This window comes from Nomascus leucogenys, chromosome 15 (genome assembly GCF_006542625.1).
Source record: "Nomascus leucogenys isolate Asia chromosome 15, Asia_NLE_v1, whole genome shotgun sequence".
NCBI classification, from domain to species: Eukaryota; Metazoa; Chordata; class Mammalia; order Primates; family Hylobatidae; genus Nomascus; species Nomascus leucogenys.
This window is the reverse complement of record NC_044395.1, coordinates 61,841,586-61,869,480: the sequence shown is the minus strand read 5'-3', so window position 1 is coordinate 61,869,480 and position 27,895 is coordinate 61,841,586. Positions and strand designations below refer to the sequence as shown.

General features: G+C 43.8%; 2 protein-coding genes across 5 annotated transcripts in view; one reads left to right on the top strand and one right to left on the bottom strand.

Moving 5' to 3' along the window:
• The window catches only part of XRRA1 (X-ray radiation resistance associated 1), a 107,210-nt gene that overhangs the window by 8,932 nt on the left and 70,383 nt on the right, over positions 1-27,895 (bottom strand). The window contains exons 11-14 of one of the 2 annotated variants that reach the window (XM_003254711.4): positions 12,991-13,031; positions 9,222-9,347; positions 2,023-2,116; positions 1,160-1,275 (exon numbers count right to left, since the gene is read on the bottom strand). In XM_003254711.4, coding sequence (XP_003254759.1) covers positions 1,160-1,275; positions 2,023-2,116; positions 9,222-9,347; positions 12,991-13,031 — 377 coding nt within the window. The remainder of the gene's footprint in view (positions 1-1,159; positions 1,276-2,022; positions 2,117-9,221; positions 9,348-12,990; positions 13,032-27,895) is intronic. The other variant, XM_030828758.1, reaches the window with a different exon arrangement.
• On the top strand, positions 877-27,895 carry LOC115838566. Of its 3 annotated transcripts, XM_030828761.1 has the most exons (7): positions 877-1,090; positions 12,128-12,338; positions 19,963-20,071; positions 24,766-24,912; positions 25,913-26,018; positions 26,647-26,991; positions 27,531-27,895. In XM_030828761.1, coding segments are annotated over exons 2-6 (426 nt in total). In that variant the 5' UTR covers positions 877-1,090; positions 12,128-12,336; the 3' UTR covers positions 26,709-26,991; positions 27,531-27,895. The 3 variants fall into 3 exon arrangements, 2 of the variants coding, with proteins under 2 accessions (XP_030684621.1, XP_030684620.1); XR_004033569.1 differs by lacking the exon at positions 877-1,090 and adding an exon at positions 8,853-9,014 and having other exon boundaries at positions 25,913-26,991; XM_030828760.1 differs by lacking the exons at positions 877-1,090; positions 25,913-26,018; positions 26,647-26,991; positions 27,531-27,895 and having other exon boundaries at positions 11,797-12,338; positions 24,766-25,646.

Here is a 27,895-nt window from a genome sequence, read left to right as displayed (position 1 = left end):
TCTGCATTTCTAGCCCCATCTCTGTATGCACAATGAGGACATGCAGGCATCCCCAGTCTGAATCAGGACTAAGCCACATTCTTCAGTCCAGGATAGAGGGTGTTTGCCTACATTAACAAAGCATTGTTTCTCATTTGGTCACTGGCATCTGTGTTTATTTAACTCATTTAGCTCAAAGGTTAGTCAGAACCTTTGATGGGAGGAGGTGTGAGGGGTCCCCTAGGACCCACACTAACTTTTAACAAGTCAGTTCACCTCTCTGAGTCTGTTGCTTCATCTACTGTGAGGATTATGGGATAGCATATACCCAAGAGCTCTGCAGAGTCCTGGGCATGGGGCTCTATAAAGGAGAGAGAGGATTCTGCCCCTCCCTAGCTGGCTGATGGGAAACGATGGGGCAGATCCTTAAGAGGAGGTAACAGACAAGGAGGAAGATGATGGAAACCTTGGAATTTCCATTTCTGACTTCAAATGCTTGTCCAGTCCTCTGAGGACGTCAGGCAAGAGCCTGGCTGGACAGAGGCGGGCTGCAGAGGGGGTGGCAAGGAAATATCTGTATTTAACTTTTGGGATCAGCAATGCTCAGCCCACCTTTTGGCTGTAGAAAGACTAAAGTTCAGGAGGGAGGAGCATTTCACAGAAATTTCTGAAATTCTTCAGATGAAAGAGGGATTTCACTTACTCTATGGCAAAGGAAGCAGACTTCTCTCAACATAAGGAAACACTTCCTTAAGATTCAGGCAGGAGATGTATTCTGGTCCTGCCTTACCTATTCTTTTTTTTTTTTTTTTTTTTTGTAGAGACAGGGTCTCACCCAGGCTGGTCTCAAACTCCTGCCCTCAAGCGATCCTCTCGCCTTGGCCTCCAAAGTGCTGGGATTAGAGGCGTGAGCCACCACGCCTGGCCCATAGCCATTCTCAATTACTGTAGGTGACTATAACTTTCATTGCTAAGAGTTTTGGGAGTTCAAAATATATTTTCATATCTGTTGTTTCATCCAATGCTCTTCCCAAAGCAAAGAAAGGAGAAGGCAATGCTGAACCTAATGGAGAGATTCCAGGCACTGTGGAGTGAGCAGCTCTACAGCCAGGTTGGTTTGCATACATTATAATAGGCTGCACTCTTCCTGGGGGTCAGAGTCCTGCCTTGGAAGCCCTACCTTCCGTGATTCCTTCCGAGACATCAAAACATGATACTTAGGTTTTACTATCTTCCTTCGAATTAAGTGGATTCCCAGTCGCTCCTGGAGGAAGCTCTTCAGCAGTGGAGGGACCCCTGGTGCCATGATGGGAAAATAAGATTACTATTAGCTAAAATTTGTACTGGGGCTATGTGCCAGGCACTATTCAAATTGCTTTACACGTATTAATGAAAGTTATTCTCAACCCTAGGAGGTAGGTACCTCATTATTCCTATTCAATAGGCAAGGAAACTGAGGCACAGAGAGGCTAAGGAATTTGTCCAAGATAATAAAGATAGTGTGGAGTGATGATCAGAACTTCACTGGTGTCATTCCAGGGCCCAGGACTCTAAAATGCCTCCCGCTCCTGTATCTTACACAGTGGCTCCACTGCTGACCACCCCATTCAGTGTGCTCTGGGAAGAGAGGCTCCTGCAGTTGGGGCTGCACCCCTCTGCAACTGGGAATTGGGAAATGAGGTCATGACAGAACTGTTCCACAAAGCAGAGTGTGGTTCAAAAGAGCTCATACAGGATTTAAAGAATTCCATATTCCATTCCCAACTCAGACTCTTTCTTGCTGTGTGACCTTGGGCAGATCATGAACCTCCCTGAGCCTCAGTCTCTACCACTGTCCGTGGGGACAATAATGCCTGCCTCACAGGGTTACTGTCAGGAAGAGCTGGTACAGAGCTATTTCCTCCATTCCTCAAGGTACCATGAAACTTGTCCACCCCGACACAGAGTAGATCCCAGGGCTTGGCATTGATGAGGTGGGGATGAGGGTGCCACACTGCTCCTTGGGCACTGGGTTGAGAGGGGGCAGGTTTGTGGGCACCATACCTCGTGTATGGGCCACCAGAGGGTTGTTATGAAAGACGAACTCGCAGAGAGATGGGAAGAGAGCTACTGGTAGGACAGCATCCTCTTTTGCGATCTGTAATGAATGCAGGAGAGACTCTCAGGTTGACACCACCCCTCACCTCTACCTAGGTATGTCTAGGCCCCTCACTGCAGGGCTACAATGCTTGCTAGGATTGGGGGTGGTATTGGGTAAGACATGCTGCTGTGGATGGGACTCGCTGCTGGGTGATGCCTTGACCCTGCAATAATACCTACTCGTGCACAGAGTACCTTGCCCCTCCTGTCTGAAATTCCACCATCACTGTTGCGTGTTTAAGAGCTAAGAGTTTTTCCTCTTTTTTCCATGCTGGATATGTAGCCTATATCAAATATTAGGGAAGCTGGTGGCAAAATAATAAGAACAAACACATTTGTCGTAAGAACAAACTCTTTATCTCATAAAGATTCTGGAAGGTTGGCAGGGCATTGACTTTAACTTCAGGATACAATTTGACACTTCATCTTCCTCAACACAAACCTCTACACGCTTCTGATGGCTCTTTCACTGAGGCCAGTCCTGGGCACTTATTTGGGGATGGATAGGGGGAAAGGAGGACCCACACATCTAAGGGATAAGTAGAGCCAGTGTTAAGAGAGACCTCATGGCTGTCTGGGACACAGAGAATGCCCTGTGAAGCCAGGCTGCAAGTGGTGGCTTATTGGCCAAGCCAGCCTCTGAAGGGCAAAAAATATACAAGCTTTGTTGAGCAGACTGCCTGGAAAAGCTGGACCATCTTGGCGAGAGTATCTGTTAGCAATGGAAAAGTATCAGGGACATCAGGATCGAAGGGGTCAGGAGTCGGGCAGTGGCCAATCAGACCCCTGGATACACTGAAAGGTATTGGGTCAGATGTAGGACCCCATGAAGGTACTAAAGTCCAAGGGCTGGAAGAGGGAGGGCACTTCAGTTTAGCTTCCTCTGCAGCCTTACTGGATAGCACTAGATTTCCACTGAGCAACTAGCTTCTTTCATTTTTATTCATTCAACCAACAAATATTTACTGAATACCTACCATGTGCCAAGCACTTTGTTGGGAATGAGCAAAACAGACACAATTTCTGCCCTCAGAGCCACTGTCTAGTGGGAAACAAGCATTGGAGAAACAGTAACACAGGAGAATAGATTTACAATGTGATAAGTGTCACAAGAGAGGTGCATGAAGTACCAGGGTCATCTGACCTAGTCAGAGAGGTAAGAGGTGTCTCTGAGGTCTGAAGGAGGGGGAGGAGGTAATTAGTGAATGCATTGAGGCATGGAGTGTGTGGTAGAGAAACCTCTGTATTAACCAAAACCATTTCTCTACCTCTAGCACACGGATTTTATCTCCTAGCCTCCCAGGCAGCTACACGTGGTCACATGACCCAATTCTAGCCAATGCAACTTGGGTGGAAGTAGTAAATGCTACTTCTATGCACAGTCTGTACCCTCCTGTACCTCCTCTACTTTCCTCCCTTTACCACAGTCCCCCTGCTTGACCATCTAACAGGATACATAGGATCCAGTTGAGTAGTGTTAAGACCCTATGAGATGACAGAACATAGCCAGAGGGGATCTGGGTCTCTGAATGATCATGTGGAAGGCCACCTGCCAACCAGGAATATCCAAGATGGACTTTGTAAAAGCAAATACACTTTTATTGTGTTAAGTGATTAAGATGTTTAAGTTTGTTGCAGTAGCTAGTCTTTAATGCAGAAAGGAAGTGTTCTATACAAAGAGAAAAATGTGTGAAAGGCCTCATAGCCTGCTGGAAGAGTTTAAAGAAGGCTAGTGTGACTAAAAGCAGAGAGAAAGAGGGCACCTGGTGCAAAATGGGGCTGGAAATGCAAGTAGGGGCCAAACAAAAGGTAGTTTAAGATTTGGGTCCTTGGGGAACTCATTAGATGGATTTTAGAAATATGAGGACCTAAATTTGACAAGACTTGGTGATGATGTAGATATTGGGGGGGCAGAGGATGGGGAGGTGCAAAAGAGAGAAGTATCAAAGGTGACAACTGGTTTTTGCCTTGAGTAACTGGATGGAAGATGAAGCTATTCACTAAGGGGACAATGAAAGAACATACAATTTGAAGAAAAAATTTATCAGTTTGCTTTGGGTATGCGTATGTTGGCGGTACCTTTGAGGCCTCCAGGTAGAAATGTCAAATAGGCAGTTGGATACACTGGTCTGGAATACAGAGGAGAGGTCTGCATTAGAGTTAGAAATTTGTGAGTCACTGTTCATGGGCCAATGGGTATCTGAAGTCATCCCTAGGGAGACAGTAGGGAGTGAGAGAAAAGAAACTAGGAGTAGGCCTTGAGGGACTTTTAACATTTGATCTTCTAGTCCAGGGATCAGCAAACCTTTTCTGTCAAAGACCATATAATAAGTGTTTCAGGCTTTGCAGACCATATGGTTTCTGTTGTAGCTATTCAGTTTTACTATTGTTGTACAAAATCAGCCATAGACAATTCGTAAATAGGTATGGTGGCTTTTTTCCAATACAATTTTATTTATGGACCCTGAAATCTGAATTTCATATAATTTTAACGTGTCATGAAATTTTATCCTTGTTTTGATTTTTTTCAATCACTAAAAAATGTAAAAACCACTCTTAGCAAACAGGCTGTACCAAAACCAGGATTGGGCCCATGGCCCAAACCTAGCCCATGATCCATTTACTGAAGTTTCATTAGAATACTACCTTTCTCTAGCGGGGCGCGGTGGCTCACACCTGTAATCCCAACGCTTTGGGAGGCTGAGACAAGTGGATCACAAGGTCAAGAGTTTGAGACCAGCCTGGCCAATATGGTGAAACCCCATCTCTACTAAAAAAAAAATACAAAACAACAACCACCACCACCACCACCACCAAAAACCCACAAAAATTAGCCGAGTGTGCTGGTGGGTGCCTGTAATCCCAGCTCCTTGGGAGGCTGAGGCAGAAGAATCACTTGAACCCAGGAGGTGGAGACTGCAGTGAGCCAAGATCATGCCACTGCACTTCAGCCTGGGCAACAGAGACTCTGTCTCAAAAATAAGAAAAAAGAAAAAAAATACTACCTTTCTCATTTGTTGCCATATTGTCTTTTGTCCTACAAGGGCAGAGTTAAGTAGTTGCAACAGAGTAAAATATAAAATTCTGCTGCCATTATCTAGACTTCAGAGATACAGGACGAACCTAAAAAGGTGCCCAATATGTTTTGATAAATGACTATAATGGTGGTCAAAGTGGGTGTAGAGTCTCGTGTGTGCAAATCAAGGGGTCAAGAGACAATCACTAAAGAATGGGAGATGCAGAATTTTATCTTATCAGGATGCAAAATTACATTCACCCAAACCAGGTGATTAAAAAGTTGAAGAAAATTACAATTAAGAATTGATAAAAAATTGAATGATACTCAGGTCATGTGTGTCATATTTTCTGTGAAATTAAGCCCAGCTGAAAGGATATGGGCTTAGGATTCTGGCTGACACAGCAAGTGGAAATCTGGCTATGGGGCTAGCCTGTTCCCTCTCGGGTGAGCTGAATGTTCTGGAGATGCATTCAGGTTCTAATGATAACTTTAAATTTCTTCTCAATCTCATTGGGTTAAGGAGAGTGTAACAATCTGTCACATTTAGGAACTAAGTATTAAAGACCAAGTGAAAGTGATTATTTTACTTTTGACACAACAATTTCTAGTGAATATTCTGAGCGATTTTCTGATGAATATTCTAGATGTATAAATTCTGTTTAAAGGCAGAATTTATTTTGAAGTTTGTAACTTTAATAAATTGAATATTAATTTCAACACAGCTGTATTATCTGACATGCTTAAAACATCATTCATGGGGCTGGGCGTGGTGGCTCATGCCTATAATCCTAGCACTTTGGGAGGCTGAGGCAGGTGGATCACGAGGTCAGGAGTTCAAGACCAGCCTGGCCAATATGGTGAAACCCTGTCTCTGATAAAAAACAAAAATTAGCCAGGCGTGGTAGCGGGTGCCTGTAATTCCAGCTACTTGGGAGGCTGAGGCAGGAGAATTGCTTGAACCCAGGAGGCGGATGCTGCAGTGAGCCAAGATCGCACCACTGCACTCCAGCCTGGGCGACAGAGCGAGACTCCGTCTGAACAACAATAACAACAACAACAAAAATCATTCATTCATCTAACAAACTTATTGAGCACCTATCATGTATCAGGTAATATTCTAGATGAGCATATAAGATGTAAGCAAAACAAAGTCCTAGTGCTAAAAAACAAAAGCATATTCTGGTAACAGATATGTGACAATAGACAAAAAGATATAATACGTTAGGTGGTAACTATCATAAAGTAAAATACCATTTAAAAACTCAGGTGCAAACATAGAAAAATGGAAAGAGTGCTGCTCCAACCTTAAGAAAAATACTGAATAATCTATAAAATCATAACTTTTCTTGAGTCCAATAGAGAGCTAACATCCCAGGACAATCATGTAGCCTGAAATCTAAGGAAATACTGGCACCTCCAAGGAGAGATGGGACAGACACTGGCCTGCCTGTGGCAGAATGTGGCAGATGCAAGTGCCACACAGGCACTTAAGAAGAAATCGGGTAAAAATTTTAGTGAATTTATAAAGACCAAGCATGGCCTAGAGTAAACCCCTTTAAGCTGCAGACATCCAGGGAGTTCACACTCACTAGTGTGAGAAAGATTGGAGGCAGGAGAGAGATTGATGACAGCCTTCCTCAGTGGTGTGAGCCTGGAAGAGGAGATAGCTCTCACCACAAAAAGGCAGGGGGCCTTATCAACCCTTCTCCATAGTTAACAAAAGCCTTCAGTTGCTGAGGAAGATCAGCAAACCCTGTCAGCTTGGGGCACTGCATCTTGGGTAGGGAAAAAATTAAAACCCACTACTCCTGTGGTTGGAGCAGGAAACCAACCTGGGCCTAGTACATTAGAGGTCTCCTACTGCTGGGGAGGGGTAGGACCACTGAGAAAAGCCCATCCTTGAGACACAGGGTTGGTCCCAGGGCTGCCTAAGACTGGGGCTAGAGCCTCCCTTTGGCCCCTACCACCACTTGTTACTTAGCAAGCACTAAGTAGCAAGCAAAAGCAGTCTACTGCTAGGGGGAGGAACAAGCATGTGGAGATAAACTCCTCTGAGGTGCAGGCACTCAGGGAAGGATGAAAGCTGAGGACAAAGCAGGAAAACTGAGAAAAACACTCTGGCACCCTAGGAAAAACCAGCTATATGCTGTCTAAAAGAGACACACCTTAACTACAAAGATATAAACAGATTGCAAGTAAATGGATAGAAAGAGATATACCATGCAAACAGTAAGTATAAGGAAGCTATGTAGCTATATTTAAATCAAACAAAATAGACATCAAGACAAGGAATATTATTAGAGGCAAAAAAAGGCAACTCATAATTTATAAAAGTATCCATACATTAGGTAGATATAACAATTCTAAATGTATCTGCATCAATAGCAGACTTCAAAATACATGGAGTAAAAGCTGATAGAACTAAAGGGAGAAATAAGCAAATTCACAACCACATCTGGAGATTTTAACACACTGCTCTCAGTGATTGATAGAACAACTAGACAACAGTACAGAGAAGATCTGAGTGACACAACCAACCACCTTACCTTAATATTTATAGAACACTTTCCCCCAAAACTGCAGAATATACATAGTTTTTGAAGTGCACATGGAATGTTCACCAAGACAGACTGACCATAGGGTGAATCATAAAACAAGTTTAAATAGATTTCAGAAGAATGACATCTTATAGATTATGTTATCTGCACACAAAATAAATCAGAAATAAATACAAGACACCTAGAAGAGCCCCATATATTTGGAAATTAACTAACTTATAAATAACCTGTGGATCAAAGAAGAAATCACAGGAAAAAGTGAAAATATTTTAATTGAATGAAAATAAAAAGAAAATATATTACAATTTGTAGGACTCAGCTAAAGCAGTGCTTGGAGAAGAAATGTAAAGCTTTACATGCTTATATTAGAAAGACGAAAGGTCTAAATCAATTAACTAAAATTATACTGCCTAAGATGTGAGAAAAAGAGCAAATTAAAATCATTTTAAGTAAAAGAACCAGAAATAAAGTTATGAGCAGAAATCAATGAAATGGAAAACAGAAATCCAGTGAAACCAGCAGCTAGTTTAATAAGAAAAAGTCAATAAAAGAGGTAATGTCTAACTATTTTGGATCAATAAAAGACATAAATTACCAATTTCAAGAAGAGGGACCTGTGATACATCTATGGTCCACTGATTTTCGGCAAGAGTGTAACAATGGGGGAAAGAATAGTCTTTTCAATAAGTGGTATTGAGAAAGCTGGATATCCACATGCAAAAGAATGAAGCTGATGCCTGTCTCACACTATATATAAAGATGAAGTTGAAATTAAGACCTAAATGTAAGAGCTAAAACAATAAAACTCTTAGAAGAAAACACTTGGGGAGTTTAGCTGTATCAGCTGCTTGCTGTAGAGGAATGTAAGCAGAGTATCTTACAAGTTTCCTGCATTTCAGACTTGAGTAGGGCTCAATTAGTGGGATTTTACGGAAAACCAAACAGGACATGAACATTGGAAAAACATGTTAAATCTGTCCCTTAGACTTTATATCTGCTGTTCCCCTTAGGCTACAACATTTCTACCCTCACCTGACTCACCCCTCTTCACCTGATTAAACTCACTGATTCAGATCTCAGTTTAAACACCACTTTCTTGAGAACCTTCCTTGATCCCAAGTATTAGGTTAGACACCTCCCCTCCATCATTTACTTCATAACACTGTGAATTTCTTCATAACACTAAGCATGCTCGTATTGTGAGGATTTGTCCATATCAGTCTTCCTGTCTTCCTTATAGGTGATAAGTTGCAAAAGGGCAGAGGCCAAGTCTCTTTCCACAGCTGTATATCTGGTGTCATCACAGAGCCTGGCACATGGTAAGTGCTAAATAAATATCTGTGACTGAAGAGATGGACTCCTGCCTTGGCCTGAACTCCTTCCACTTTCCCCACCCTGAGAATTCCTGAGCCCATGTACCTGTAATGCAGGGAATTGAATGGAGGGTTGGTTTTTAGCCCAGAGCAACTTGCTTCCCACCCTCCCATCTGTGCCCCTGAGTAAACAGGAGAGGAGCAGAAAGTCACCTTGTTGTAGGCCAGGCTAAGGTATCTCAGCTCTGGGAAGGGTGGGGCCAGCGTCTGGTTCCTGGCCTTCAGTGACTTCACAGGAAGGATCTCGAATATGGGAGGAAGTGAACATATCTTGATTGTCTTAGAAAGAAGGAAAAGTCAAAATCAAAGTGCCCGATAATAAATAAGGCCACTAAGGGCCAACAGACCCTTTCAATGGAACAGGGTGGAATGAATGACCTTCCTAGAGAGACTTGGCCAAAAGAGACATGTAGGGTCATAAGGGTAGATGTCACCATCAGCCCAGAATTCTGGCTCCAAGTTCTCTTAGGAGAATTAGCTTACATGATGAGCTAATTCTCAAGCACCCAAAGTTCCATTTTCAAGTTTTCTGAGGCCACAGGATAATATAGCACTGGTGCAGACATCAGAGGTACTTGGTCCCCACCCCCTCCCTCTGCCCTACAGCAGCTTAACCTGAACTGGCCCTTCTACACAGTTGGGCTAAAATTTCTCCAGAAGGCAAAGGGGAAGGTGCTTGTGTTCTTAAGGGGAATTTTTCTAGTGGGGAGAGGGAGACGGAGGTGTCTTGAGCCTTGAACACCTGCTCTGATGGGCTAGCCCACATCCTCGAGTGGAGGGTCTTCATTTGAAGATGAAACAACAGTCCTAAATGACTTCAGCCGGCCCGTGGGGGCTGAATGTGGCATGCTGCATCTGGATCCCTTGCAGAGTCATGTTCTTTTCATACAACCCAGACTGCCAGGTTCAACATATTTGATCAAGCAGAAAAAGGTAATTGTTGGTTTAACTATACATAACTCAGTACACTCACTGATTCCTGAGTTTGATGGGACCACAGGATATTATAAGGGTAGATGCTGGGCTAATGGTTAGGTTCAGATGAACTAGATTCTATCTTAAGCTGAATTAATTAATCACTATGGAATCTTGAGCAAGTCACTTAAATTTTGCTTGTTCATTCCAGTGAACATTTGTGGGGCACTTACTTTGAGCCAAGTATTTTGTACCCTTCTGGGTCAACTTGTAAAACCACATGAGTGGACAGGTCAGTCATGGGTGAGAATAAAACAAAAACCAGCGACTGTGTTTGGGAACTCAGATGACTTGCCTCTCCCAGTGATCCCAAGGCAATCTCTGAGACGCAAGAGTGGAACATGGTGGTGGTCTGATAAGGCAGTCTCCTCCACTATGTAATTCCCTACTTGGAGCAAGGCTGTGTGAACTGAAGGGGTTAAGTCATACTGCAGTACAGAAAAGGAAAAGCCAGAGTCAAGATGAGGTGTATCCTGACCCGAAGGCATAACTGGCCCTGATGGGGGCAGAGAGGGCCCTGTCTTAGAGGGAGATGCATCTGATTTTAATAGAGAAAGGCCACTAAAAGTCTCAACTATCCAACTCACTTTCTAGATTTTCAGATGTCAGCTGATCTGAGCACTGAGCAATCCTACAAATTATCTTTGACTTGTGTGGTAGACTGTTTAATGGCCACAAGCCCCTCCATCCCACATACATGCCCTTTTGCAGTGTGACCTTGCTGCTCCTCCCATTCAGAGGTGGAGACCATGTGTCTACCCTCCTGAAATTAGACTGGCTGTTACATAAGAAACAATTTGTCTGGTCTTTGTCCCAGGTTCCTGGCACTGAGCTTCTAAAACTCTTGGAATTTTCTGAGTGATAGGAATATCTTTGTTATGCAGGACCCCTTGAGTCACACCTGAGTTTAGGGTAATGAGATGACTCAGGATGGAGGCTGGCCATGCCACAAAGACTAACCATGTGACTAATGAGTTGGGGCTTTGCGCCAGCATGACCCCTGGGGAGGATAAGGAACTAGAAATTGAGTTCAATGAGGTGGCCAATGAGCCTCCAATAAAAGCTCTGGACTCTGAGGTGTGGGTGGGCTTCCTGGTTGGTGAGCACATCAATGTGCTGGGAGGGAGACATGCCCTGATTCCACAGGGAGAGGGCATGAAAGCTCTCAGACCTCACCTTATATGCCTTTTCATTTGGCTGGTCCTGATTCATGTCACTTATAGCTGGGGTCCCCAACCCTTGGGCCACAAACCGGTGCCAGTCCCTGGCTTGTTGGGAACTGGGCCGCACAGCAGGAAGTGAGCAGTGGGTGAGTGAGCAAAACATTATCTGTATTTATAGCCGCACCCCATTGCTCAAATTACTGCCTGAGCTGCACCTCCTGTCGGATCAGCACTGGCATTAGATTCTCATAGGAGCACAAACCCTATTGTGAACTGGGCATGCGAGGGATCTAGGTTGTGCGCTCGTTATGAGAATCTAATGCCTGATGATCTGTTACTGTCTCCCATCACCCCAAGATGGGACCATCTAGTTGCATGAAAACAAGCTCAAGGCTCCCACTGATTCTACACTGTAGGGAGTCGTATAATTATTTCATTATATATTACAATGTAATAATAACAGAAATAAAGTACATAATAAATGTAATACACTTTAATCATCCGAAACCACCCACCCCACCCCAGTCCATGGAAAAATTGTCTTCCATAAAACTGGTCCCTGGGGCCAAAAAGGTTGGGGACTGCTGCATTATAGTAAAACTGTGATTGTAAGTCTAACCCTTTCCTGAGTTTTATGAGTTGTTCTAGAAAATTACTGAACCTGAGTGGGTTGTGGAAACTCTTGAATTTATCACCAGTTGGTCAAAGTGTGGATAGCCTGGGGACTCCCAAACTTGTGGCTGGCCTCTGAAGTGAGGGAAATCTTTTTGGGAACTACCCTCACTTGTGGGCTTTGTGCTTAACTTGTGGGGTCTGCACAAACTCAGGGGTCAGCGTCAGAATTGTACAGCAGTATAATATGGGGCTTTTGACTTGCTTTGACCAACAGAATGTGGAGAAGTGACACTATTTCAATTTCAGAACTTTTCAATTCGCCCTTGCTTTCTTGAAACCCTGATGCTGTAATGAAACCATACTGCAATGTAGCCCAGGAGGAAAAGACCACAAAGAGAGAAGATGCCAAGCCATGCCAGCTGTGTACCTCAGCCCAGCCTGCAGCTACCCTGCCAGCTAAATGCAGCTGTATAAGTGAGCCTTGGTGAAGCCAGTGGAATCACTTCGTCAACTCAATGTGAGTGGTGAAAAATAATGAATTGTTATTGGGTTGGTTTGGTAAGCAGCTATAGTTAACTGATAGAATTTCTCACACAGTTGTATCTGTGGGGAGGTTGTATACTGAGCTGCCTCTCAAGGATGCAGGTTGGCTAAATGAAGAGATATGCTATTTATTGTAAATGAATAAATCAATATTTAGTTTACATGCACCAGTCTCCATAAGCATCTGCCGTGAGAGAAAAAACAATTTTCTGTGCTGATGAAAATCAAGGGTCTAAGCCTGTGACATCAAGGATTAGGTCCTGGATAGTGGTGTATCTGGCAAGGACTTTTCCAGCTTTGGGGGACTCTTGTTAGGGAGCTGCTGGTAGCAGCCCCACTTCAATGCCAATGTTATCACTTGAGGCAGCTGCCATTATTACATTATGCTAAACAGCATGTGAGAACAATGAAAGTTAGACTAGGCAGGTAAGGTCAAGACATGCCTGTCTGTAGCCAGCACAGGACCTGGTACATGGTAGGTACTTGGCAACTACCTATTCAATGAATGGGCTTCCTCAGTTTGATCTATAGAAATGACTCTCATGGCTCCATTATTTTATTTGATTTTGTCTATTAAAATTAATGTTCTAACTCAGGAACACAAATATAAAGTAGTCAGTTCCTACCTCTGAGGTTGAAAATCCAGGGTAAGATGAAAACACAACCTCTGAAACAGAAGAGAAACAGAACGAAGGTTGGTGAGAGCACTGATTGATGCCTAGAGCACCCAGGATATAGGTCTGCCATCCACTGTGTGCAGCAGGGCACCTCCTAGAGGGAGTTCTCATTGGTCCTCGGCCCCAAAGCTAACTAGGAAGAGGAGCTGGCTGTGACATGCATCAGGTAATAAGTCCCTTTGCACTTAGGATAAAATACAAACTGCTTATCTAGTCCTCTGATGTCCTGCATGATCGGGCCCCTGCCTACTTCTTCAATCTCATTTCATGATACTCTCTCCCTCATTCACTGTATTTCAGCCACACTGACCTTCAATCTGACTTTAAAACACATAAGCACTTTTGAGCCTCAGAATTACTGGGGAGTCCACACTGAGCAGAAAGCTAACCAACTGTCTTAGAAGAGAAAAATGCATACAGAAGACATTCTGTCAGAGGATTTGGAAATATTTCTTATATTAGTAGAAACAGAATGTGTTGAGCAAGTGAATTCAGGAGAGATACCAAGAACAACCAGCACATAGTCATAAGGAGGTGGCTGCAGAGTGATTTCATTCTTGGGACTGTCAGAATGAGATGAGTCTAACAGCTGAGTTCAACCTAACACAGCATAGCATCTGCTGGGACTAGATCCTGTGCAGACATTGCTCACCTTTACCCTAGTTAACCGACACCTTCTACATGTTAATGATATTATAATGAGATAAGACACATGAAAATGAAGAAAACAGTAATAGGGGATGGAAGAACATGGCATAAATAACTTTTCCTGTGATGAGGGTCTGCAAGGAGTTTGGGAAAGCTTTGTGCAATGAACAAAGTAGGAATTCCCTGGGGGATGGGCCATGGTTGCAAGTGTGAGTGCTAAGCAATGAACCCTAGAAAACGACAGCACCTCTAGAAAGATGGGCACACTGTCTGAACGTGCAACCTGCTCTCCCCAAAATCACAGGAATTACTGCATTTTAAGCTTCTGATTGAGGATTGTTATACAAAAAGACTGAACAATCAAGAATATCCTACTATTTGAGGAAAATTAACAATATAAAAAAGGGAAGAATTATCACCTGAATAAAAAGTTTATTTAATAAAAGTTATAAAAACTTCAAAATAGAATAATTAGTATCCTCTGAGAAATTCAAAAGTTTCACTCCTGAAACAAAAGCTGATTGTTATGGAAGCAAAGCTACTAACAAAGATGTAAATTTATAACGAAAATAACTCATACATATGCTGGATAGAAGAATGGACCCAGTTGAAGAACTAATTCATAAAATGGAAGACTGAGTGGAGAGACTCTCAGAATGCAAAAAGGCAGAGAGAAGATGGTGGAATAGAAGGTAACCCACTCATGTCCCCTCACAACCACAAAAATTCTACACCCGCCTACAGTCAAAAGTCTCTGCAGGAGCATCAAGATTCAGGTAGGAGTTTGCGAAACCCTGGTGGATCCCAAGACATTGAAGGATTGTTTTAAGGGTACAGACCAACACCCAAGTGGCTGATCCACCAAGCTTGCTCCCCAGTTCAAGGCTAGAAACACCGCAGGCTTCCAAGGTCCTGGGCTACAGCCATATTTGGCCTTGGGCCTGCAACCAAAACCATCTGCAGAGAGGTCCAGAAGGAGTAGTGCACACTAGTGCCTTGGTGGAAAGGCTTGTCTGCCTGCTGACATCGATCTTAGCAGTAAGCCTGAAAGTTGCCCTGTTTTTCTGATCCACCCCCTCTCAGCTGAGGTCCCTGCTCACAGCCTCTTGCACAAGGACCCAGAGGGAGACTCATCTATATCTCGCAGCCTGAGGCTCCCAGATGAGTTCACCAACCTCTGTCCCACAGCAAATTCTGAGGGGACCCAGTGTGAGACCTGGTCCCTCCAGCTGCAATCAGAGAACTAACCAGACTGTGCAGGGACTTGCTGGAAGACACATGCCCCTCTGAGCCAATGAGACTGGGCTTTCTAGCCTTTACCCTACAGCAAATCCTGAGAGGGTCCAGTCTCAGCTCTGACCCCTGTCACTACAGTGGAGAATTATCCTATCTGTGCTGAGACCTGCTGGGAGACATATGCCTGTCTGGGCCAACAAGATGGGCTTCTTCCCGTAGCAAATCCCAACGGGGCCCAGTGTCAGCCCTGGCCCCTCCTGCTGCAATCAGGTAACTATCTCATCTGCATAGGGACTTGCTAGGAGACACATGCCCCTCTGAGCCAATGAGACTGGGCTTTCCAGCCTCTACCTCACAGCAGATCCTGAGGAGGCCCAGTCTGCAATTTGGTCCCACCTGCTGCAGTCAGGGAACTATCCTATCTGTGCAGGAACTTGCTGGGCAATGTGCACCTCCCTAAACCAAGACAGGGCTCTCTAGCCTCTGTTCCACAGCAGATCCCAGGGGGGCCTATGGTCAGTTCCAGCCCCTCCCTCTACAATCAGGGAATTATTCCATCTGTGCAGAGACATGCAGGCAGATGTGTGCCTGTCTGAACCACCATGACAGGCACACCAGCCTCCATCCCACAGCAGATCCCAAGGGGGACCAGTCTCAGTTCTGGCCCCTCTTGTTGTAGTCAAAGAACTACTTGTGCAGAGACCTGCTAGGTGACATACACTTATCTAAGCCAATGAGATGGACCACCAGCTTCATTCCTACAGCAGATCCCAACATGCCCCAGTCTTAAATTCAGTCCCTCTGGCTACAGCTGGGACCCATCCTGCCCATGCAGAGACCTGCTAGGAGGCACACACATCTGGGCCACTGGGACAGTGTTCTGGACTCAGGTCCCCTTGGCCAACATTCCCACATAGCCCCAGTCCTGTCTTTGGGTCTTCCCAGAGCCATTTGGGCCAGAAAGCCACACCAATCTCAGTCTTTGCAAGACTTGCAGCAAGCCTGGGTTTAGACCATCCCTCAGTGCTGAGATGCCAGTAGTGATCCCAGGCTCAGGAAATGTAACAGTCAGTTTGCCTAGAATCCCTGGAAGTCCCTCTGAAGAAGGACAGGCACACACAAAGCCAGACTACAAAGGCAAAAATAAATAACTAATATTTCAAGGCATGGATATCATCACACTTCTATAAACATCAGAATATTCAGGGAAATATGACGTCACGAAACAGAGAAAATAAGATGCCAGAGATCAAACATAAAGTAATAGAGATGTGTGATCTCTCAGACAAAGAATTCAAAAGAACATTTTTTTGGGTTTTTTTTTTTGTTTGTTTCGTTTTGTGCTTTTTTTGGAGACAGGCTCTCATTCTGTCACCCAGGTTGGAGTACAGTGGCACGAACATGGCTTACTGCAGCCTGAACCTCCTGGGCTCAAGCAATCCTCCCACCTCAGCCTCCCATGTAGCTGGGACCACAGGCATGCACCACCATGCCTGGCTAATGTTTTAATTTTTTTGTAGACATGGGAGTCTCACTTTGTTGCCCAGGCTGGTCTTTAACTCCTGGGCTCAAGCAATCTTCCTACCTCAGCCTCCCAAAGCTCTGGGGTTATAGGCATGAGTCACTATGCCCAGCCAAAACAGATGTTTTAAGGAAGCACAGTGAACTTCAAGAAAACACAGAGAATCAATTCAGAAATTTACCAGAAAAATTTAACAAAGAGATTGAAATAATTAAAAAAAAAAAAAAAAAAGGGTCAAAGAAATCCTGGAATTGAAAAATATAATGAATGAAATGAAAAAGGCAATAGAGAGTATCAACAGCAGAATTAATCAAACAGAGGAAAGAATCAGTGAGCTCAAAGACTATATGAAAATATACAGTCAGAGGAGAAAAAAGGAAGAAAAATGAAAAGGAACGAAGAAAGCTTGCAGGATCTATGGGACAACATCAAAAAAGAAAATATTAGGGTTGCTAAAGTTAAAGAGGGATATGAGAAAGACAAAGGGGGTAGAAAGCTTATTCAAAGAATAACAGAAAACTTTCCAAATCTGGAGAGTGGGTGGGTGTGCACATACCCCACCATGCCATTACTGCCAGCATAAGCACACCAACTTCCACTGCCACCACACTGCCACTGCCAGCATGAACATTAAGCATGGACACCAGTGGCCCTGCACCCTGGCCCATCCAAAGGATGGCACCTTCAAAGATTGAAGGAATACCAGCCCACACAGATGAGAAAGAACCAGCTAAGAACTCTGGCAAATCAAAAAGCCAGAGTGTCTTTTTACCTCCAAATGACCACACTAGTTCTCCAGCAATGGTTCTTAAACAGGTTGAAATGACAGAAATGGAATTCAGAATATGGATGGGAATGGAGATCACTGACATTCAGGAGGAAGTTGAAACCCAATACAAGGAATCTAAGGAATAAATAAAATAATACAGGAGATGAAAGATGAAATGGCCATGTTAAGAAAGAAGCAAAGTGAGCTGATACAGCTGAAAAACTCACTTCAAGAATTTCAGAATACAACTGCAAGTGTTAACAGCAGAATCAACCAAGCTGAGGAAAGATTCTCAGAGCTTAAAGACTGGCTCTTCAAAATAACTCAGTCAGACCAAAATAAAAAAAATAGTAAGGAAGGATGAGCAAAACCTCTGATAAATATGGGATTATGTAAAGAGACAAAAAATATGACTCATTGGTATTCCTGAAATGCAAGGAGAGAAAGCAAGCAATTTGGAAAACACATTTCAGGTTATCATGCATGAAAATTCCCCCAACTTTGTTATAGAGGCCAACATTCAAATTCAGGAAATGCAGAGAACCCCTGTGAAATACTACACAAGAAGACCATCCCCAAGAAACATAGTAATCGGATTCTCCAAAGTCAAAATGATAGAAGAAATGTTAAAGGCAGCTAAAGAGAAAGGGCAGGTCACCTACAAAAAAATCCCATCAACTAACAGCAGACCTTTCAGCACAAACCAGAAGAGAATGGGGGCCTATAGTCAATCTTTTTTTTTTTTTTTTTTTTTTTTTGAGACAGAGTCTCGCTCCCGTCATCCAGGCTGGAGTACAATGGTGCGATCTTGGCTGACTGCAACCTCCGCCTCCCAGGTTCAAGTGATTCTCATGCCTCAGTCTCCCAAGTAACTGGGATTACAAGCATGCGCCACCATGCCTGTCTAATTTTTTGTATTTTTAGTAGAGACAGGGTTTCACCATATTGGCCAGGCTGCTCTTGAACTTCTGGCCTCAAGTGATCCACCTGCCTCAGCTTCCCAAAGTGCTGGGATTACAGGTGTGAGCCACTGCGCCGGGCTCAACATTCTTAAAGAAAAGAATTTCCAGCCAAGAATTTCATATCCAGCCAAGCTAAGCTTTGTAAGTGAAGGAGAAATAATATCCTTTTCAGACATGCAAATGCTAAGGGATTTCATTACTATCAGACCAGACATGCCTTACAAGAGGTCTTGAAGGGAGTGCTAAACTTGGAAAGAAAAGACTGTTACCGGCCACTACTGTTACCGGTCTTACGTAAATAGACCATTAACACTATAAAGCAACCGCATGAACAACTCTGCATAATAATGAAGAAATCCTCACATATCAATATTAACTTTGAATGTAAATGAGTTAAATGGCACAGAGTGATCAGTTGAATAAAGAAGCAAGACTTGATGGTATGCTGTCTTCAAGAGACCCATCTCACATGTGATGACACCCATAGGCTCAAAGCAAAGGGATGGAGAAAAATCTACCAAGCAAATGGAAAACAGAAAAAAAGCAGGGGTTGTTGAATTTATTCTAAACTCAGACAAAACAGACATTAAACCAACAAAGATAAAAAAAAAAAGACAAAGAAGGACATTATATAATGGTAAAGGGCTCAATTCAACAAGAAGACGTAACTATCCTAAATATATATGCATCCAACAGAGGAGACCCAGATTCAAAAAGCAAGTTGCTTTTAGAGACATACAAAGAGACTTGGATAAACATACAATAATTGTGCAGGACATGAATACCCCAATAATAATATTAGACAGATCATTGAGGCAGAAAACTGACAAAGATATTAATGACCTGAACTCAATACTTGACCATATGGACCCAATTGACATCTACAGAACACTCCACCCCAAAACAACAGAATATACATTCTTCTCAGCTGCACGTGGCACATATTCTAGTCAACCACACAATCAGATATAGAACAATCCTCAGTATAATTTTTTTAAAAAATGAAATCATACTAACCACACTCTTGGAGCACAGCACAATAAAATAGAAATACTAAGAAAATTGCTCAAAACCATATAATTACATTGAAATAAACCTGCTCCTGAATGACTTTTGGGTAAATAATGAAATTAAGTGAGAAATCAAGATATTCTTTGAAACTAATGAGAACAAAGAGGCAACATACTGATACAGGAGGTAGAAAGAAATTATTTAGGCAGATAGGGTAAAAGAGTCCTCAGCAAAGCTTCCCTTTTAGCAAGAAGCAGCCCAAGAAATTATTTTTTTCTAACAAAGAGCAGCCTGAAAAATTGAGCTGAAAACATAGATAAGCAAGCTGGAAGTGTGCACAGGGGAATGCCAGCAGTTGTGCCATAGAAAAGGGCTACCTGGGAGCCAGGCATGTCCAACATGGAGGCTCCATCTTTTCTTTTTTTGTTAATATGTGTACAGTAAAGGGATGGGCAACATGGTGCAGGCCAGGCAGAGGACCTGCCTGCATAATAAAAGATTAGTATGGGGGCAACCATTTTTTTGTGCCCTATGCAAATGACAAACGTAGTTCTAATGAGTTTTTCATACCCTATGCAGATGGCACACCTGGTCCAACCAATCTTTCACACCCTATGTAAATCAGATACTGCCTCCTCATCAAGCACCTATAAAAGCCCCTGCATTTAACCACAGATCTGACACACCATTTCTCTGGGATCCCCCTCTCCAGCAGAAAGCTACTCTCTTTCACCTATTAAACTTCCACTCTTAACCTCACTCTGTGTGCCCAGGTCCTGGATTTCCTCGGCCATGAGACAACAAACCTCGGGTATCACCCCCAACAATGAGGCCACTTCATTGTGGGGCCCATCTGGGATCCAAGGTAGATTCATCAGAAGGGTGAGTATAGGAGCAGACCCCAAATCTTTACTTTCATTTTGGGGCCTTCTGCCCTCCATATTTAAATAAAACCAAAAACACTTGGTGTCTGACGGCCACCTAGATGCCCTTAGGGAATGCCACCCATCTCAAGACTTAGACGACAGGCTTGCTGGGGAGAACTTAGTGAATCCCTCGGTAACCTCAGGGTGCTGGGAATGTTGACTGTTTCAAACCAGTTTCCTTTCATGGAGAGCCTGGCTACTGCATGGGGCTGGAAGAGGTCCAGAGGCAACTGATAGTTCCTGGCCAGGGCTACACCCAGGTGTTACCCAAAGGCTTCTGGATTAACCTCAGACTCTGACTGCCCACTGAGCATCAGTAACAGGATCTCCAAACTTTTCTTATTGCATTTTTCCTTCTTTCCTCTCGACTGCCATGTCTTCTATCCCCTCTATGTATGAAACGCTGTGGGAATTTTTACACTTCAGGGAAATAATCCTGTTAGATAGGATCAGCAAATGCCATAGTAACCAGGAATATAATGCAAAGGATTGCCATTTTTGTGATTTTCTAGGAATAGAGAGGATCTCCCTTTCCCTGGCAGTGAGCATCTCTCTCTCTCCCCTTGGTCTGGAGATCACATGGTATTTCAAGGTCTACAGCACCACCTAGTGGAATAGAAATCCTCTTCCATGAGGTACCTTGTCAGCCCTTTGCCGAAACACTCTAGTTTCCCAATTCTCCTCCCCATTTGTACTCCTCTACTAGAGACCAGGCTTTATGCTCCTTCTGTGAATGGGAAAACTCAACAATGAGGAGGAAAATGTCCTCCAAAACCAAATTTTAGTTTTGATACTGTCCCATCAGCAGGAAAACCACCCTTCAGTTCCTACATTCTTTTAAGGCACCTATTCTGCCTCCCATTAAAATGGTACTTAAATAGTAAGGGGATGTAATGTCTTAAAGCTAACCAGAACCACTGCCTAACAATAAATATTTTAGTCCAGGCCATAATAGCTAGAGCTCAACCCAGTACACTCTCTCCATTAAGGGGCCTTGCAAATACAACTGTTACATAGTCTTTCCCAAGAGCCATCTATCAGGGAGCCACATAGATCATACAAGTCTGGGAAGTCAAAGGGAAATCACCAGTGGACGATTAGAGTTGCACGGGTGAGTGTGACTAAATCCATCACTTAGCTCCTCTAGATCCATGCCTGAAGGACATGCCTGCATCCAAGAGTAGCACCTTTAACAGATGCCGAGGCTCAGGGAACCAAGAAGAGAAACAGTTGGGGGATGCTCCCATTGTCTTCCTCTCTACCTTGGGCCATTCCAAAGGAAGGAGGGGAATAAGGGACTCCTGGTCTCCCCTATCTTTCTAGCCATCTTTAGCCTGCGCCCCTCTCAAGTGCATTCTGAAGCACTGAGACTCCTTTAATCCTGAAACTGCTTTTGCACAAGGGCATGGCCTTCTTACTAGACCTTTGCAAGCACTGGACAATCAACCAAGCTCTTTTAGCAGTCATATCAGGCAGTCCAAAAGGTAATGATTCCCTAAAACTAAAAAAGCAACTTCAGGCAGCTATTGAGTGTCCTGGCTCTTCCTGTCCCCCTTATTTAGGGCCCCCTCCAACTGTGCCATCAGTTCCTCTAGTTCCACCATCTCCAAAATTCCCCACTCCCCCAGCTTCACTCTTACCCCTACAGGAAATGACCAATAGGGTTCAAGTTCCTGTCTCATTGCATGACCTTAGGCAAATAAAGGGATACTTAGGCTGATTTTCTGATGACTCCAATAGGTATGAAGAAGCTTTCCAAAATTTAACTCAGGTGTTTGACCTCTCATGGAGGGATGTTAATGCTGCTCCTAAGCCAAACCCTAACCGCAGCTGAAAAACAGGCAGCTCTGCATGCATCAGAGAAATTTGGAGACAAGCAATATGTCTCTTATAGTAGGCCAAAAAGGAAAACAGAAAATAGGGAAGGTGAAGAGATAGGGGAACCATCATTCCCAGTAGAGAAGAGAGGCAGTACCTCTTGACAACCCTGATTTGGAACCCTGATGACTCCACAAATGAATGGAAAAGGAAACACTTATTAATGTGCATATTGGAGGGCCTACAAAGAACTAGGAGAGCCAAACCTCCTCATTACTCTAAACTGTACAAGATAAACCAAAAGCCAGATGAGAATCCTGCATCCTTTACGGAAAGGCTGAGAGAAGCACTAATAAAACACACCTCCTTATCCCCTACTCAGTCAAAGGACAGCTAACCCTCAAGGACAAGTTTATTACACCGGCAGCTCCCAATATTAGAAGGAAACTATAGAAGCAGGCTATAGGACCACATAGCACCTTGAAAAACCACTTGAGGGTGGTTACCTTGGTCTTTCATAATAGGGACCAGAAGGAGACCCTGGAGAAAGGAAACACAAGAGAAGGCAGAGGCTCTAGTAGCTGCTTTGCAAACTTGCAAAGTCCAGGATCCCCAAGGTGTATCCATTAGTTGCTACCAGTGTGGCAAGTCAGGGCACTTTAAGAAGGAGTGCCCAGGCAGCAAGTAGAAGCCAACTCAACCATGTCCAGCCAGTGGTTGGGACTACTGGAGATCAGACTGCCCCTGGAGATGGAGGTCACTGGGTTTAGAACCACTCTCACAGACGGTCTAACAGGACTGATGGGTCCTGGGCTTCAGACCCCTGGCTCCAGCAGCTCAAACTGTCATTACTGCACAGGAGCCCCAGGTGATTCTGAAAATTGAAGGAAGGAAGGAAGGTGGATCTTCTTCTAGACATTGGAAACAGTATCCCTCTTCTCCCTAATCCAGGCCTCCCCTTTTCCCATAGCATGACCATGATGGGCATCTCAGGTAAAGTTCTAACCTGATATTTTTCTCAACCCCTTAGTTGTAGTTGAAAGGACCTATTATTTACACATGCCTTCTTACTCATGCCTGAAAGTCCCACTCCTTTATTAGGCAGAGACATTTTAGCTTGCATGGGGGTCAGCATCCTTATAGCCCCAAGACAAACTCTTTGTCTCCCCCTGGTGGAAGCTATTATTAATCCAGAAGTGTGAGCAACTCAAGGAAAAATAGGCCAGTTCAGATCCACCTTAAGGATCCCACTTCTTTTCTTAACCAGAGAAAATATCCCCTAAAGCCAAAGCTAGAAAGGGGCTAGAAGCCATTATTAATAACCTGAAAATGCAGGGCCTCCTCAAACCTTGTAGCAGTCCCTGCAACACCCCAATATTAGGAGTGCAAAAACCCAATGGAGAATGGAGACTAGATCAGATCCTCCACATCATTAATAAGGCCATAGTTCCAACTCATCCAGTGGTCCCTAATCCCTATACTTTGCTAACCCAAATACCTGAGGGAACTAAATGGTTCACAGTCCTAGATCTAAGGATGCCTTTTTCTATATAGCGTTACGTCCTGACTCTCGATACCTGTTTGCCTCCGAAGATCCCTCTGGCCAGATGCCCAGTTAACATGGACAGTGCTGCCTCAGGGATTTTGAGACAGTCCCCACTTGTTTGGACAGGCACTGTCAAAGGACCTCTCTGAGTTTTCCCATCCTCAGGTCAGGGTCTTGCCATATGTAGATGACATACTGTTTTGTGCCCCAACTGAGGAAGCATCTCAGGAAGGCAGTGAAGCTCTTCTTAATTTCTTAGCCAACAGAGGATATAAGGTTTCAAAATCTAGGGTCAAGCTTTGCCAAACCTCAGTGAAGTACCTGGGTGTAGTGTTGTCTGAAGGGACCAGAACATAGGGGAAGAAAGGATTAAGCCAATTTCCTCCTTCCCCCTCCCTAACACCTTCAAGCAACTAAGAGGATTTGGGGGCATTACAGGATTCTGCAAACTCATCTCGGTATGGTGAGATAATTTACCCCTTATATCACCTCATAAAAGAAACTCAAGGCCGGGCACGGTGGCTCACGCCCGTAATCCCAGCACTTTGGGAGGCCAAGGCAGGCAGATCATGAAGTCAAGAGATCAAGACCATCCTGGCCAACATGGTGAAACCCCGTCTCTACTAAAAATACAAAAATTAGCTGGCCATGGTGGCGCACGCCTGTATTCCCAGCTACCTGGGAGGCTGAGACAGGAGAACTGCATGAACCCGGGAGGTGGAGGTTGCAGTGAGCTGAGATCACGCTACTGCGCTCCAGCCTGGGTGACAGCAAGACTCTGTCTCAAAAAAAAAAAAAAGAAAGAAACTCAAGTGGCTAAAACTCATTTCCTAACCTGAGAACCTGAAGCTCAAAAGGCCTTTAATCAGTTAAAACAAGCCTTACTTAAGGTACCAGTCCTCAGCCTTCCCATAGGGAGGGTCTTCAATCTTTATATATTAGAAAGGAAGGGAATGGCCCTGGGAGTTTTAGCTCAAGCCCAAGGACCAGCTCAACAGCCAGTGGGCTCCCTAAGTAAGGAACTTGATTTGGTGGCTAAAGAATGGCCATCATGCCTCTGAGCCATTGCCACAGTGGCCCTACTGGTACCAGAGGCCACCAAATTAACCCTGGGAAATAGCTTAACTGTTTATACCCCACATAATGTAGCACAATTGCTGTCCTCTAAGGGATGCCCTTGGCTAACAGAAAGCTGACTCCCTAAATATCAGGCTCTGATATTAGAAGGGTCTACAATCCAGTTAAAAACTTGCTCTTGCCTAAACTCAGCCACTTTCCTCCCCAAGGAAACTGAGGAACCTGAACATGACTGTGAACAAGTTGTGGTACAGACCTATGCAGCCAGCAAAGCTCTCAGGGAAACTTCCCTAGAAAATCCAGACTGGACCCTCTTCACAAATGGAAGTTCCTTTGTGGAGCAAGGAGTCTGTAAGGTGGGATATGCAATGTACCCTCTGAATGACACTGAAAGTGCACCCCTCTCCCCAGGCACAAGCATTCAACTAGCTGAACTGACAGCTCTTACAAGAACACTTGAATTAAGCAAGGGAAAGGTAGCTAACATTTACACAGACTCCAAGTATGCTTTCTTAGTTCTTTATGCTCATGTTGCCGTTTGGGAGGAAAGACACTTTCCTACTACTAAAGATAACCTATAAAATACCATCAGGAAATTACCAAGTTATTATCCTCAGTTTTCCTTCCACAAGAGGTAGCAGTGATGCATTGTAAGGGACATCAGAAGGGAGCAGATGAAGTAGCCTAAGGAAACAAGTTAGCTGGTCAGGCAGCCAAGTCAGCAGCAAGTCAGCCTCAGGGCCTCAATGCACTTGAAGCCCCTCTAATCTGGGAAGGCTCCATAAGAGAAATTAAGCCTCAGTACTCCCCTGCAGAAGCAGAATGGGCCACTTCTCAGGGTACACTTTTCAGCTCTCAGGATGGCTACAGTAAGAGGATGGCAAACTCCACTTGCCAGCCTCCCGCCAGTGGAAAGTCCTTAAGATCCTTCACCAAGCTTTTCACTTGGGAAAGAATAAAACTTATCAGTGTGCCCAGAGATTTCTCAGGAGAGAACTTAATAACAGTCAAGCAGCTTGTTAGTGCTTGTGAAGTCTGTCTTAAAAATAATCCCCTTGGCGGGGCGTGGTGGCTCACACCTGTAATCCCAGCACTTTGGTGGGTGGATCACTTGACATCAGGAGTTCGAGACCAGCCTGGCCAACATTGCAAAACCCCATCTCTACTAATAATACAACAAAATTAACCAGATCTGGTGGTGTACGCCTGTAACCCCAGTTACTTGGGAGGCTGAGGCACGAGAATTGCTTGAACTCAGGAGTTGGAGGTTGCTGTGAGCTGAGATCGTGCCACTGCACTCCAGCCTGAGCAACAGAGTGAAACTGTGTCTCAAAATAATAATAATCCCCTTAACAGGCATATCTTCCCTCCTCAAACCTAAAGGATGGGAAGCCATCCAGGGAAGCACTGGCAGATAGACTTCACCCACGTGCCAAAGAAGAAGGACATCCAATACATCCTGGTACGGGTAGATACTTTCACTAACTGGATAGAAGCATTTCCATGCTGTACAGAAAAGGCCTCCGAGGTAATAAAGTGTTTGTTAGTTAATGAAATAACTCCCCACTTTAGTCTACCTAAGTACCTTCAAGGTGACAATGGCCCCTTGCTTAAGACAACTGTCACATAAGGGGTCACAAAGGCACTAGGCATACAGTATCATCTCCATTGTGCTTGGAGACCCCAGTACTCAGGAAAGGTAGAGAAGACAAACGATATTATTAAAAGACATCTCAGAAAACTGCTCCAAGAAACTCACCTTCCTGGGGTCACTCTTCTTCCCATGGCTTTACTGTGGGTAAGAAATACCCGTTCAAAGTTAGGTCTGACCCCGTTTTAAATGCTGTATTAACAGCCTTTCCTTACAAGTGATTTTCTATTAGACCAAGAGACCTCTAAATTGGTTAAGCATGTAACCTCCCTAGCTCACTTCCAACAGAAATTAACACAACTAGCAGAAGCCCAACCCCCCAAAATAGAACCATCATTATTTAACCCAGGAGTTGTGGTATTAATAAAGACTCTGCCCTCTGTCTCCCTACCTAAGCCCAAGTTAGGAAGGGCCCTACACTGTTCTTTCAACCCCTCAGTGATAAAAGTTACAGGAATGGACTCCTGGATGCATCACTCAAGTCAAAGCCTGGAAACCTGAGAGAAAGAGCAACCCCAGACAGCCCAGAGGAATGTCCTGGATATCCATGTGAAGAAATAGAAGATCTTAAGCTGAAAATCATAAAAGATAAGTAAATGAGTAAGGGCTATTCGTCCTACTCAGTCCCACTTCTACCTTATCAGATACTTTCCGTTATTTCTACTTTTCCTTCGCTGTCAGATACTAGAACTTCTTTTTGACGCATACTTGTGGGAAGATTTTGATTATCCATGAGATGACACTTGTAACTTCATAGACTTCTAAAGGGAAATTCTATATCTTGGTGAGTAAAATTTAAAATGGAAATTATCTACTACACCACCCTTGTGTAAATTGTTATACTTACTCTGCTATTTGCAGTAGGACTATATACTGTGGTACCTGCAATGTAGAATTCTGGATGGAAAATTCTAATTGCTGTAATATTCTGCCTAATTTTTATAACAGGATTAATAATTACAGGAAAGATTTAGCCAAGGTTAACACTAAAGTTATTCTAGCCACCCAATAATGTGTTCCTCCCAATCACATCACATGTCATAAAAAATAGCCCAGGCCTACAATTATCTTCTAATGGCAAGTCAAGGGGGAATATATGTTTTTTTCAAAGAAAAATGTTGCTTTTATATTACACTTCTGGTAAAGTACAGCAACATCTGGTGGAAGCAACTAGTATTACAACCCATCAAATGGCTATCAGGTATCAAACTCTACTGTCATGGTTATAGCCTGTAGTATCCCCACTAATAATGGGATTCTTAATATTCATATTCAAACCCTATATTCTAAACCTTCTTGTAAAATTTATCTCTTCTTACCTAGAAGCTACTAAACTCCAAATGGTGCTGCAGATGGAACCACACATGGACATGCCTTTCTTCCAAGAACCCTTAGATCAACTATAGGAGGAGCCTTAGCTGCTGTTCCCCACATGATGCCCCTCTTCAGAAGGAAGCAGCCAGAAAGAGTTGTCCTCCAATACCCCGAACAGCTATTGTGTTTCCACTCCTCAGGGGGGAAATATGATACAGGAGGTAGAAAGAAATTATTTAGGCAGATAGTGAGGGTAAAAGAGTCCTCAGCAGAGCTTCCCTTTTAACAAAATGCAGTACAAGAAATTATTTTTTTCCAGCCAGGCACGGTAGCTTATGCCTGTAATCCCAGCACTTTGGGAGGCTGAGGCAGGC